General features: G+C 44.9%; 1 protein-coding gene across 14 annotated transcripts in view; it reads right to left on the bottom strand.

The window, feature by feature from the left end:
* Positions 1 to 13856, bottom strand: part of THRB (thyroid hormone receptor beta) — a 382671-nt gene that overhangs the window by 100260 nt on the left and 268555 nt on the right. For all 14 annotated transcript variants that reach the window (XM_031677738.2, XM_072949695.1, XM_072950281.1 and 11 more), the window contains one exon: positions 5387 to 5450. In XM_031677738.2, coding sequence (XP_031533598.1) covers positions 5387 to 5408 — 22 coding nt within the window. In that variant the 5' untranslated portion in view covers positions 5409 to 5450. The remainder of the gene's footprint in view (positions 1 to 5386; positions 5451 to 13856) is intronic.

Consider the following 13856-nt stretch of genomic DNA (forward strand, 5'->3'; position numbering starts at 1 on the left):
ACCTTCACCAGTCACCCCTGTGTCTAAGTATCAAAGAAAAGAAAGATGTGTTGGAATAGAAATACTAGCTGATCCCTGGGACCTGCAGAGCCTTGTCCCCCAGTGTCACCAGAAGACATTTCTCAGCTTGGAAACAAAGACAGGAATCATGAAGCGACACCCAGTGGAGCTCACTACATCGACACTAAACATTTCTGTATGTCAGAAATGCCGTAGGTCATGTTCACAGTTTATCTGTAAATGGTTCAAAGTCAAAATTATATACCACAGAGACAGAAAGAGCCAGGGGGAAAAATTAAGCAAACATGATAAAAATGTTAACATTTGAGGACTTTGGGTAAAGAGTATCTGAGGATTCTCTGAACTCATCTCACCAACTTTCTGTGAGTATGGAGTTAGTTCCAAAGAAGAAAAATTTTAAAAAGGTCAGATACTGCCACAAACAAAAAGGAGAGATGTATACTAAAGTGGGAAAAATATTCGTAGCATTTATAATAGACAATGAATTAAATCCTTAATATACAGATTATAAGGAAAAGACAAGTAGGGCAATAGAAAAGTTAACTGAACAGGTAAATCACAAGAGAAGACATTTAAGCAGCCAACCGTGTGTGCACACCTGTGAGTGTGGAGTCAAATTTATTATCAATGATAAATATGTAAAGTTTTGGAAAACGCTGATAAAACCTGTGATAAGACTTTGCCTAATGAATTGCTTTTCTCAGAAATAAACAAACTACCCCAAATTCCAAAGTCAGAGGGTATATGATTACGTGGACACTGCACTGCTGATTGGTCCAGTAATCTGGTTACAATTTGATAACAGAAAAGGTTTTTAAAGATGTTCAGTCCCTTTCACCCAGTTTTTATTAAAAATTTTTTTTTCACTTAGTAGAACTTATCCTGAGGAAATAATCAGAGAGGTGCAGATTATGTACATGGTGGCTCATTAGAACATTATTTATAATAATATTATTTTAAAAGCTTAGCCCTCAGGGACTGTATCACTGTTGGGCGGGTTATTAAGTGGCTGTGAACAGAATCCTATTTTAGATGAGCGTTTACGGATGGGAAATGTTAACAACATGCACACTGTGAACATCTGTTGTCTCTGAGTGGTGTCATTATCCTGCTGTTAACAACCTCTGGCCTTGTGCGGACCTGGTCTGCACAAGGTGTAAGACATGAACACAACTGTGGTCCTGTCTCTGATGGAATGAAGTGGCCACGAGGAGCAGCTGAGAAGCTTCAAGGACACCTGGAGGGCCACCTTTGACAATGACATGGGCTTCATTTTTTCATTTTTTTTTTTGAGATTTAAAAATGATATATTACTTTCTAAAAAACTCATCAAAGGGTAGTTTATTTAGTCCTTGCATTCTTAAAAAAATTTTTTTTATGTCTTCTGTCCATTGACATGGACTTTACAATAAAATATTAGCTTTCCCCACTTGGATGTTTTGCTTGACTTTGAAAAATCTGTACATTAAGATAGTCTCAAAACACAGAAAACCTCTCTCCAGGGTGTCCTTTTTCTTTACATCCAACCATCAATGTACCCATGACCCTACTTTATGAAAATGTGATTTATAAATATTCAAATTTGAAATATAACCTAATCTTTAAAGTGGAGGGAGAAGTGGAGATGTAGTCTCAGTTTCTCACTTAGCAAATAAAGAATTCAACTTGAGAGAGATTAGGTGCCTTGATTGGTTATTATCCTTAATATGTAATAAATCGCTTCTACAAATAATGAGAAGAATATAAAACCCATGACAGGCATCTGGACAATGCATGCGAACAGGTAAGTTACGGATGAAGACATAAAAGTGGCAAACAAACATGCAAAAGCATTTCAACCTCAGGAGTAGCGAGAAATGTGAATTTTCACCAGGCTCCACAAATGAGGACAAGTGGCTTTTATACAAAGTATCTATATTGGATTCTCCTACACTGTACAGGGTTGGGTGTGCACCCTCATCTCCTGCCTTTTCTGTGGCTCCCACCCTCCCACCCTTACAAGATGTTGGGGAGGGTGAGGAACCCTCCCCTTCGAGCCCTCCTACCAACAACACAAATTTGCTTTTTTTTCTCTTTGCAAAAACAAAAAGAAAAAACAAGCAAGCAAACAATATGAAGATCGTACAGAGAAAACACTGGGACAACTACTGAAAGCACCTGTCACTTCCTGCAGACACTCCTCCCAGGCCCCTGGGACATACTCAATATAATGCCTTGAGAGAGAAAAAGGAGAGGGCAAAGGTCACAGCCGGGAGGTGAGATGAATTACTGGGTCACACAGAAGAGGCGCAGGTCACACAGCTGAGTGAGGCCTGTGGATTAGTAACAGTGTGACTCTATGTCACATCCTTACTCCCGAGAGCCAGGTCAGGGCAGATGTAACAGAACCTTGCTTCTACCTCTTCAGGCACATTTACAGGAGTCTGAGGTCTTAGTTCCTTTTTCGAACAAGGCTAAAAGCCTCTAACTTTGGCATTTAGAATTGTAGGCGTTCATATCTTAGCACAGACTCTCCTATGCTGTGAATCATGATTTTATGCAGACTGGAGCTCAATATAATGACATAAATGCTAGCAGAACCCATCCTAGGAAGCGGTGCTTAATTCCAGACCAATAAAATACTGCGTTAAGGCATCTTCTTCTTTTCCTGCAAGAATCAGTATTTTCTTTTCTTTTTTGGAGAGGGGAGGTAATTAGGTTTATTTACTGATTTATTTTTAATGGCGGTACTGGGGATCGAACCGAGGACCTTGTGCACGCTAAGCACGTGCCCTACCACTGAGCTCTACCCTCCCCACAAGAATCAGTATACTCAATGAGTGACTTCACATAGCCTGAATTTCAAATTAGGTGGGGGTAGAGCAATGAGATAGCAAGACCTGACTCCACTGTAGCTGATACGAAAAAGCCCCAGAAAATAAATGATTCTCCATTTGAGTTAATACAGAATTTATAAATTTAATAAGAGCTGTGGCTGAAGGCTTTTTTATCTGAAAATGTGGGTCTGCTCGGTTTTTGCAAAACAGATTCAATGTTCTTACTCCTGTTCATTGAAAAATGGGTTTTCTTTTCATAAAGGTTAATTGATTTCCTGTATTGCCTAACAGTAATATTACCCATTATGTGTTTCAGAGAAGAAAATATGCATATTTGCCCTTTAAATTATGCTCCCAAAGCAAGCAAGCAAGCACTTCTGATGACTTACAGCTTCATCATGGTCTCCTGTTAGGGTTCTTAAAATAACATGCAGCCTGAGACCATAGCAAAAAACAGAGAGAAAAGGACACTGTTTTATTTCATCTACAAACAAGGGAGTCTAAAGTAATGATTTTCTCAGCTGAGCCCATTATATACTGAGCATATGTGTATTTTGAGTAGATTTCTTTTCAAAATAGGACCGTTAGTTTCTATGCTCTGAAGCAAACGCTGGGAAGCCAGAACTCCCTCCTCCACGGGGAGGCAGCTGGTTCCAGCCTAGGCTGCAGGGATTACATCCCGCACCCACAGACTGGCTGACAGCTGGCTTCGTCCAGAACCGTCCTAGAGTTAGCTTGGATTCCTAGCTCGGTCCTGGAGATGAGCTGCCTCGGCTGGGGTTTCTGCTTAACAATAAGATGGTCTGGACTATCCGGGACTCTAGAACAGGGCTCGGCCAACCACAGTCCTTGGGTCAAAGCTGGAAATGTTCTAAAACTGGATTGTGCTAACGGTTGCACAACTCTATAAATTAGCCAAACACCATGAATTATGCACTTAAAATGGATGAATTTTATAAAATATACCCCAGTAAAGCTGGATTTTTTTTTAAAGCACATACATACAAAAGTAACAGAAGAAAACAGAGTAGGAAAGGCCTTAGAGTAAAAGAGGTCTTTTTTAACTGACCTGAAATCCAGAAGCCATGAAGAAAAGACGGGTAAATTTGACTACCAAAACAAAATCAAAGAGCAAACAATAACCAAAAAAAAAAAAAGAATCTGACAAAAAATCATGGCAAGTTATACTATAAGCTAAATCAAAAGGCAAATGACAAACTAAGAGAAAATATTTACCATATATATAAAAAAAGACCAAGCTTCCTATAAAGAGTCCCTAGAAATCAATAATAATAATCCGAAGGGAAAATAGGCAAAGGGTTATGAACTGTTTTGCAAATAAAGTTTTACTGAGACACAGCCAAGTCTATTTGTCACGTGTAGTCCACGGCTTTTCAGGCTACAGTGGCCGAGTTGGCAGTGGAACAGAAATGGGAGTCGGTGTGTTTTGGTGCCTGTTACTAAGAAATAAGATGAGATGTGATTCCGAGGCTGATTCACTTCTTAAGGGTGTGAATTGTTCTGGTTTGCCTAGGTGCTTTATCTTTTGGCTGCATCAGGAACTCAAGTGTAGATGGGTGTAGGGGCAGGGCAGTGATGCTGGGTGATGTAACATTATGGTCATTATATAAGGCTTGTAAACTTGCACAAGGCTGAGGTCTATGGGTACCCGCCCTGCTGCCGTGGTAACCAAAGCAGAGGTTGTAAACTGCTAGTTCATGGTTGATTCCAGACAGCAGACATATTTGGACTGGCCCATGAGTCTCTGATCTTTTTATGTATTAATTGCTTGCATTTAGAAGTGGGGATACTTCATTCAAAATTCTGGATTTCCAGCTTCATTTAAAAATTTGAAATCTCTGGACATACTGGGTTCCCTCCCTGCTAGTTGGTGATTGCCTGGAGTGGAGGTGTGATTTCTCTTCTGAGAGAACCTGGTTCTCCTGTTTTGTTTCAGGCATTGGTGTTCTCTGCCTGGTTCCCGGGGGCCTGTGAGTTTGCAACACTTATTCTGCGTGTTACAAAAAGGATTTGTGCTATGGCGACCTTAGGTTCCTTGGGGGTCATTCTGTCTCTCCTCTGTCCCTTGCTAAGAGTTTCTAGCTCACTTTACCTTACATGCGCTAATCATATCCCATTCTGACGCTACTGCTGAATGGAATAAACAGCCCACCTTGGACAACGCCTGGACAGGGAGTCACTGAGTACATAGAGCCGTTTATTACATTGATTGGAATCAACGTGAAGAGTAAATGTACTGAGTGTGTGTGTGGGGGGTGACCTTAGGATGGCTGAAAACTAGCCTTTCACTCTGAATTCTCATTTCCTCCCATCATGTTTCTGGTGATGTTGTATCTCACGGTTTCAGAAGAACCTAGAAGCACATTTATGGGGATGTCGTCATAGGAGATGCTTGCATTTAGTAACACTCAATTGGTTTGGAAATAATTGTTGCTGATTCTCTCAGGCTGGTCTTTTAGGAAACCTGTGTTTCTATTTGGAAGGGACAAAAATGGAGGCACACAAAGAAAAGAAAAGAAAACAGGTACCTGTCATACTGTTGGGAGTCATGGGTTAGTAATCATTCTGGACCCTTTTTTTCACTGACATCTCCTACAGAGAAAAAAGACAAGAAAAATACCACGGGTTATAACCTGCATTTTCCATAAAATTTTGTTCCAAACAACATCACATGCATTAATTAGCTCGAGGTGACTTGTTACTTTCAACTCAGAACTGGGAAAACTGAAACCCAGGTGGGCTATGTGATACACATAAGTTTACAGTCCTCCTAATTTTCACCTCAGATTTCCTTCTATATCTTTGTCTTTATAACAGTATTTTATTCAAGATCACATGTCTACTTTCCAACCTCAAGTTTTTAGGAAAGCACCAGTCCACTGACTTTTTTATCTCGAGTGGCTGAGACGCGTAAGCATCTTCTATCCAGATCTTTGCTTATTAAAATATGGTCTGTGGACCAGCGGTTTCGGCATCACTGGGAGCTTACTAGAAACAGAAAATGAGGGTCCTGCATCAAACCTACTCAGTCAAATCTGCATTTGGACAAGACCAACAGATGATTCACACGCACGTTGAAATCTTAGACACACTGCTCTAGAGAACGGAATCCGTATTCTCATCTTATTCGTGACTTTTTCTTGGTCAGTGCTAAGCAGCTCCTCCTGACCGCTGTATCAGTGAGATCCAAGGGTAGCAGACAGACTTGGCCTTGTACCAGGACCAAGGTTGTGTGCGGGTCAGTGACCAGAGGCACCCGGAGGAGGGCAGAGTGTTGAAAGACACACACACAGATAAACCAGATGGCTGCTGATCGTGGGTCAGAGTCTTTCCACATATGGCTGGGGACAGATTGGGATGAGGTTTCTTTTTCTAGATGGGCCTCTGTATCCAGTGGTGGACAGTGGCAGCCTGGTGACTCAGGCATCGTGCTGAAGCTCAAGGCATGGGTTCCAGGGCCAGTGCTGTCACCTACTGCCTGTGGGATCGCGATTTCTTCATGTGCAAAATGCGGGAGATACGACTTGCTTTACCTAGTCCATAGGGCCGACGTTTCGGAGGTTTAAAGAGGATGTGAGTGGAAGTGCTGGGTAAACGATAGTTTTCTGTGCACATAAAAGCCATTGGATGAGGGAGGAAATACCTTTTTTTTTAAAAAAAAAATTAAAGTATAGTCAGTTACAATGTGTTAATTTCTGGTGTACAGCATAACGTTCCAGTATGCATATATATATATACATATACATACACATACATATATTCATTTTCATTTTTTTATTAGTGGATATTACAAGATATTGAGCATAGTTTCCTGTGCTATACAGAAGAAATTTGTTTTTTATCTATTTTTATATATAGCGGCTAACATTTGCAAATCTCACACTCCCAAATTTATCCCTTCCCATCCCCTTTTCCCGATAACCATGAGATTGTTTACTATGCCTGTGAGTCTGTTTCTTTTGTAGATGAGCTCATTAGTGGCCTGTCTTTTTTTTTTTTCTTGTTTTCTTTTTTTTTTTAGAGCCCACATATAAGTGATATTTTATGGCATTTTCTTTTCTCTTTCTGGCTTACTTCACTTAGAATGACAGTGTCCAGGTCCGTCCATGTTGCTGCAAATGGCCTTATTTTATTCTTTTTTATGGCTGAGTAGTATTCCATATATAAATATACCACAACTTGAGGGAGGAGATATCTTGATGCTAAGTAATTGATTGGAGATGAGGAAGCATGTAGATTCTATTTTCTATATGGCCATTCCTGCTCTGTCTCCACATCAGGACCTACAGCACTGAGTTCATACCTTGATCATAGTTCTTGTCACACCTGCAGAAATCACATGTTTACAAGGCTGCCTTTCCCACCAGACTATAATCTCTTTGAGCCAGGGACTATGTCTTTGTCATTTTTCTTTCTTTCACATTGAGCAGAATGTCAGATACAAAATAGGCACTCAAGAAATACATGCTGAGTAAGTGAATAAAAATAAAATTACTGAGGGTGGGGGGAGGGTATATTTCAGTGGTAGTGTGTGCTTAGCATGCACCAGGTCCTGTGTTCAATCCCCAGTACCTCCATTAAAATAAATAAATAAACCTAATTACCCGCCCCCCTCCAATTTACTGAAGGTTGACATGGTGTGGTATAAGCTACCTGACTTGGCATCTGGCAGAAAGGAGGAGTATTAACTACTAGCAAATGCATTCTTGCTACCAATGAACATTTCAAGGGTCACCAACCACAGCTCCATTCTCATTTGACTGTGCAGCTGGGTTGTGAGTGAGAAGCCCAGGCTCTGAGACCCCCAGGGTGAGAGCTCAGATCACACCTCTGGTGCGGAGTGTCCATACCCCTCGTTCTTGGAGTCTAGGCCGCCATTAACCCCCTCTCCCCAACCTGTGGGTGCTGTTACGTCCTTCTGAATGTTCTGGAGAGGATGAGGAACTTGGCTCGAACTGGGCCAACCACAGTGCTCCACCTTTGGCCAAACTGGGCAAGACCGGAGGTGGGCTAACATGAGGATTTTTCAGGATGTTTGGAGAAGGGAGGAGAGAGAGGAGGAGGCAGGAAGAGAAAGGGTGGGGAGGTAATTTATTCTGTCTCTGGTGGCGGAATTTATCAGGCACTAAAACTCTCAAACATGCCTCTCTCAGCCACAAGGAAACAGCCTGTCTGAGGGTGAGGGAGAGGCGACCCTGACACTCCCAGAGGACTTGAGGAGAGGAGGGAGTGCTGTGGCCTCGAAGCCCTGCCTCTAGTTCTCCCTGAGGCCCAGCTGTGACCCCCCTGGCCGTCCTCAGCCCTCCCTGAGCAAAACGGTGGGTTTTGCTGGGTCCAGCAATGAGGGGGGGCCAGTCAGCTGTCCGCCCCCTGCAACCAAAGAACCCCGACTGACAGCACCAGTAAGAAGACACATTAACACAAATGTGCCAGAAGAGCTCTGTGCCCTTTTTATCATCTTGAAGGTGAAGCTACAAAACCCCAGTTATGTTCTTGCTACGCCGACCATTTAAACATATCTTTTCAAAATTTCACTTAGAACAGGCATGTGAGCCATAGAAGGGCAGAGTGCGTGAAGCAGAAAGTATCCAGGAACAGGAGAAACATCTTTCAAGGCTTTAAACACATTGTTACCACCACAAAATCCGGTACTGTCTGCTTCCACTGCAGCAGCACAGTGCTGCAGCGCCGCCGCGCCGCGCCACGCCACACCGCCAGCAGCGCCACCGCGAACCGGGAAGTCCTGTTCCCGCAGTGCTTCAGCACTGCCACGCCGTGCCATGCTGCTACCGCGGCTGTGGCATTCACAGCACGTCCCTGTCCCTATTGCTGTAGCGCCTTAGTGTTACTGCGCTGTGCTATGCTGCTGCCGTTCCCGCGGCGTTTATGGTGCCTTCCCGTTCCCGTCCCGGCAGGGCTCTAGCTAGTATTTCGTATTACTTCGTGCTGGTTTCCTTCCACGAGCTCTCGAGTGTCAAACCCTAGTTAAAGGCTCCGAGGGGGAAGGTGTCCCAGGGCTGTTAACGGTCACCCGGGACATGGGGCCAGGGTGTCAGCCAGTGCTGTGTGTGCGCGGAGGCGGGACGCACAGAAGGTCTTCTCTGGAGCCACCGCAGGGTCACAGCGTCGAAGGAGGAACAAAGTCTCAGCAGTTTAAAAGGAAAGGAAGCTGAGTTTTTCCCTTGTGGGGAGAGCGCGCGGGGCTCCCGTGGGGAGCGGGTCGGCGGAGGAGCGGAGGGCGCCGTGAGCTGTGCTTGCGGAGGACTGACCGCAGCACCGTCCTGCTGTCCCTCTGTCCCGCTGTCTGCAGGGCAATTGACAGTCTGCATGTCCTGCGTTGCCCCAGGCCCACTGCTCCTGGCAGGGAAGAGCCCACAGTGACAGTCTGCATCCCGGCCCCGAAGAGCTGAGGGTCCTTTAACAGTTTCACCATTTGAGCACCAGCTGAGGGGAGAGTGGCCTTCAGTTTCGTCCCCTGGGAAAGTGTCACTGAACCCACAACATTCCTTTCACATGGGTCATTCATTGACTTGGTTGGTCAGTCCAGAGGCCTTGACTGAGGGCCTAGTCTCTTTGGGCACCGTCCCAGGCTTTGTCCAAAGACAACACTTGGGCCTGCTCACATGGGGCTTCCAATCTAACAGAGGAAGAGAATTACGCTAAAAAAATGCAAAGTGTGTGCAGGTTTCACCTGAAGAGTCTCCTCCAAGCCGACCGGGAGCCACAGGAAGGAGAGGTCATTTCCACCTGGGGCAATCTGGGAAGGCTTCGCGGTGGAGATGACCCTGCATCTGAAGGCTCTTCTTTCCAATATGCCTCTCCCTGGGGAAAGGCTGAATGCTTTACTCTCATTCTTGTGCTCCTGAGGGCCCGGGACCACTCTACAAGAAACGAGCCTTGTGTAGAAAAACTAGGCAACTCCCTCGAATGATGCAGGTTTTAAGCAGGGAAGTGATCCAATCCGATTTGGGTTTTTAAAGCTTCGCAGTGGCTGTGGCATGAAAGCACCCCAGTCGGGGAGCTGTGGCAGGTCAGGCAGGGAGGTGAAGGGGGCTGGAACTCAATGGCTGTGACAGCAGAGCAACTCTCATGACATTTAGGAGGAAGAAATAATGACACGGTGATGAAGTTGATTCGAGTATTTAACACGGGGATAAACACTGGGTTTGCAAATCGGTTCAGCCCAGAGGTTCTCGGCCCTCAAGGAATTTACAATCCATTTTACAAGCTGGCCGGAAGGCAGCGGCTGTTGGCGGGGAGCAGCTGAAAATGCGAGCTGCATAGACCATGTGCCAAGAAGTGGTGCTGAGAACCAACAGCTCAGGGCGGAGACTTGCTCCGCCAGCTCCATCCTTCCCTGTCCGATGCCGTCTGTGCCCCTTGGGCGAAGCATTCCCCTTGGAGGTGGGCATACACCCCTCAAACATATAAAATGCATTTCTATTTTAAAAATACAAGTGATGGAAAGTTGTTATCGAGTACTCTGAAAAGGAAGTGTCATTATTATGAACTCTTAAGAAATACATATATATATATGAATACATAACTGAATCACTTTGCTGTACACATGAAACTAATACAGCATTGTAAATCAACTATACTTCAGTAAAAAGTTGTTTGTTTTGGAAAACAAGAGCAATAGGGCAGCAGAGCTGAACAGGAGGGAGAAAAGGCATGTTTAGAGGCATCGAGGAGAATTCCATCTGTATGAGGGGACCCGTAGTGACCTTGGAACTTGGCTTAGAAGAACAAGCCAGGTACCTTCCAGGCAGGGGATGAGACGTGTGGCTTATGAAATGACAGGAGGAGAAGGCACAGCATCCTGGCCAGGGGGTGAGATTCGGGGTGGGGAGGGGCAGGAGGTGGCCGAGCGTGAAGCTGCAAATGCAGTTTGGGGCCGGATGGTGGGGGGTCTGGAGAGGTTTGCTATAGAATTTGGACTTCATCCCATGGGAAATGGGGAGCCATGGAAGGTCCTTCAGGGAGTGACGTGATTTGAGAAAGACAACAGTGCCTCCATGAGAAGAGGGGACTTCTCAGGGGGATGACCCCTTTGGCAGCACCTATTGGCATGGGGTTGTTGCTACTCTCCTGTCTTAGCGTTCAAACTCACAAAGCTAGACTAGGGTCAGAGAGAACCGTCCTAACTCCACCTTGTCAAACACCAGTGCCTTGGCCCGGACCACATGCCCTCTGTCCCCTCGTGTCTCCATTTTATCCCCAGAGACACTACAATATTGAAGGGACATCTGTAAAAATTACCCGATGGAAAATCTTTCCATGCAGACCTAGTGAGTCACTGTTTAGACAATCTGCACATAATTAAAATGAAACTTGAATGCCCCTCGTGCCTCTACATCTACATTTTCAGAGGAGGGCGTTTGTGGTCCTAGCTGGCTTCTCCCTGGCTCTCAGGAGGAAGGGTCCCAGAGCATCTGAATGGTGAGATGTACAGGGGTTCATCTGTTACCTCGTCAGCAGGTGCTCATGAGCAGCCCAGGAAAGCCATGGGGGTGCCAGGTGGGGCAGGTGGGGGCCACTTTCATAGGCAAATCTCTTGTGTCTGTTTACAAGGTCAGATGCTCCAGCCCTGGGCTGCTCCAGGCTCCAGGCTCCAGGCTGAGACCGTTAGTACCAGGCGGGACCTCGGAGGCAAACAGGCCCACCGTCTCACCTGGCGTCAGCACACGTAGACACCCCCGGACTTCCTAAATAGAAGGATGTTAGAGGTGGTGGAGATGTGAGTGGAGGGCGTAGCTCGGGGTGTGTCTTGAAGTTGTGTTAACATAGCAAGCACTCTTTTTTCTACTAAATTTGTGGGGCACTGGGCATTGCTGGGGTTTATGGGGTGGATCCTCGCCCCACCTTGCCCCCACGTTGGCCAGGCCACTGCCCTATCTGTGCATGTTGGCCAGGCCACTGCCCTGTCTGTGCATCTGGAGACACAGCTGGGTGGAGGCGAGTGGCTGCACTCACCTGGGAGGGCAATGAGGTCACAGGTCTCCATTTTGCCCTGCTTTGAAAGCACTCTTCTACCTCCTGGAGTGTCTGTTTCTATCCCTTCTCATCAGAGCTTTGACCCTGACGTTTGGGAGTCCTTTGTAAGAACGAGTTCAGCCCCAGGTATAAAGGACGGACGTCTGGGTCAGGAGACAGTCTGGATGAGTCTCAGTTCAGTCATCTGGGCATCTTGGGCGGGTTTCTTAACTCTGAGCACAGGAGTTTGCGATGTGAAATCACAATCGCCTATCCTTCAGCTATGACGAGGACCAAGGAATTTGAAAATGCTTTGTAAAATTAAAAGCAGGACACCGACATTCAGTATTGGGAGATGCCTTCATTATTATGATCTGCTCATCTCGTGGCCAGCCCCAGACATCCCTAAGGGGTGGGGAATTGGAGCTATTATCTGGTCTCAGTCTTGAGATGCCCTGAGGTGGTTTAAAAGAATCATAATAGCACAGAAGCCCATGTCCCTAGACCCCATCATCACCAAGATCAAATGGAGATGGGATTGCTTCTCTTTTCTCTGCCATTCTCCTCTTCCCAGACTGAATTTTACCTTTTGTGAATTTTTTTCCCTTTCAAGTTTATTTAAATTTGTTATGAGGAGCAAGGAAGATTGGGTACACAGGTGAATTTGTACCCAATTCTATAGCATCCCAAATTCAGCTCGAGGTGTCCTTCGGTGAGGTCTTTGCATCTTAAAAGTAAATCTGGGATCCAATGAAGTGAATATATAATGGTTGAATTTCTGATGATAGTAATAACTTGAGAACCCAAGTAGAAGAGAACAGAGGCAAGGGGTATTCAAATCATACCACACTGTGATCTAACTTTTCCACTTGCTAAAACTAACCCTACTTAGGAGCACAGCATCAAAAATCAGTAAGAGGAAAAAAATGTAAAGGCCAGCACAGCATCAAAAATCAGTAAGAGGAAAAAAATGTAAAGGCCAGCACAGTGGACTAGAGATGGGGTGGGTTAAAATGGGCCGTGAGACTGTGCGTTAGTTAATAGAGATGTGAAGAAGTAGTAGTAGCTCTGCCCTGTGTTGTGGCCCAGGTGTGAGTCCCCGTGGACCACCTGTCAGAGTGGAAGGCAGAGTCCGAACGCCTCTGCTGGGCGTGGTGCTAGCCTGGGGCCTCACATCAGAGGTATCAGCAAACTTTTCCTTTTCAGATTTTTGGCAGTCACTGTAAGTGTTTTGCCTTCAGGAGTGAGATGATGCAACCAGAACCTGCGGCTGATTTTTTGGTTCTTGGTAAAATGATTAGCTTTTTACTTCCACCGCAGCCCACCTCACCCTTTTTATTTTTACTCTAAGGTTTTAGTTCTTTTTTTTTTTAAATTGAAGTGTGGTTAATTTACAATGTTGTGTTAGTTTGGGTGTAGAGCAAATTGATTCAGTTATACATACACACACATATATATATATATATTTTAGATTTTTTTTCTATTATACATTATTACGAGATATTAAATATAGTTTCCTTTGCTATACAGTAGGTTCTTGTTGTTTATCTACTTTATACATAATAGCGTGTACTGGTTAATCCCAAACTCTTAATTTATCCCTTCCTCCACCCCTTTCCCTTTTGGTATCCATAGTTTGGTTTCTATGTCTGTGAGTCTGTTTCTGGTTTGTAAATAAGTTTATCTGTGTCATTTATTTTGATTCCACATATAAGAGATATCCCACTGTTAGAGGAGGCAGATAGCTAGATATGAGCAGAGGAAGGGGGATGCAGGCCAAATGGCAGGAATTGGGTAAAAAGGACACAGGGCCAAATGCAGGAATCCATACATCATGTAAACAACAGGGGTCCCAGGGTAGAGAAGGAGAAGCGGGAACCTCTGGGTGGATAAACGATCACACATTTTGGGGTGACAAGTGCCGTGGAGCCCGACAAAGAAAGGTAGGAAAAGACAGGAATCTCCAGTGTCCGAATGTAACCTTTTGCTCATTATGCCCTCATTTCAATGAAATTAGCCTTG

This window comes from Vicugna pacos, chromosome 1, assembly GCF_048564905.1.
Source record: "Vicugna pacos chromosome 1, VicPac4, whole genome shotgun sequence".
NCBI lineage: Eukaryota > Metazoa > Chordata > Mammalia > Artiodactyla > Camelidae > Vicugna > Vicugna pacos.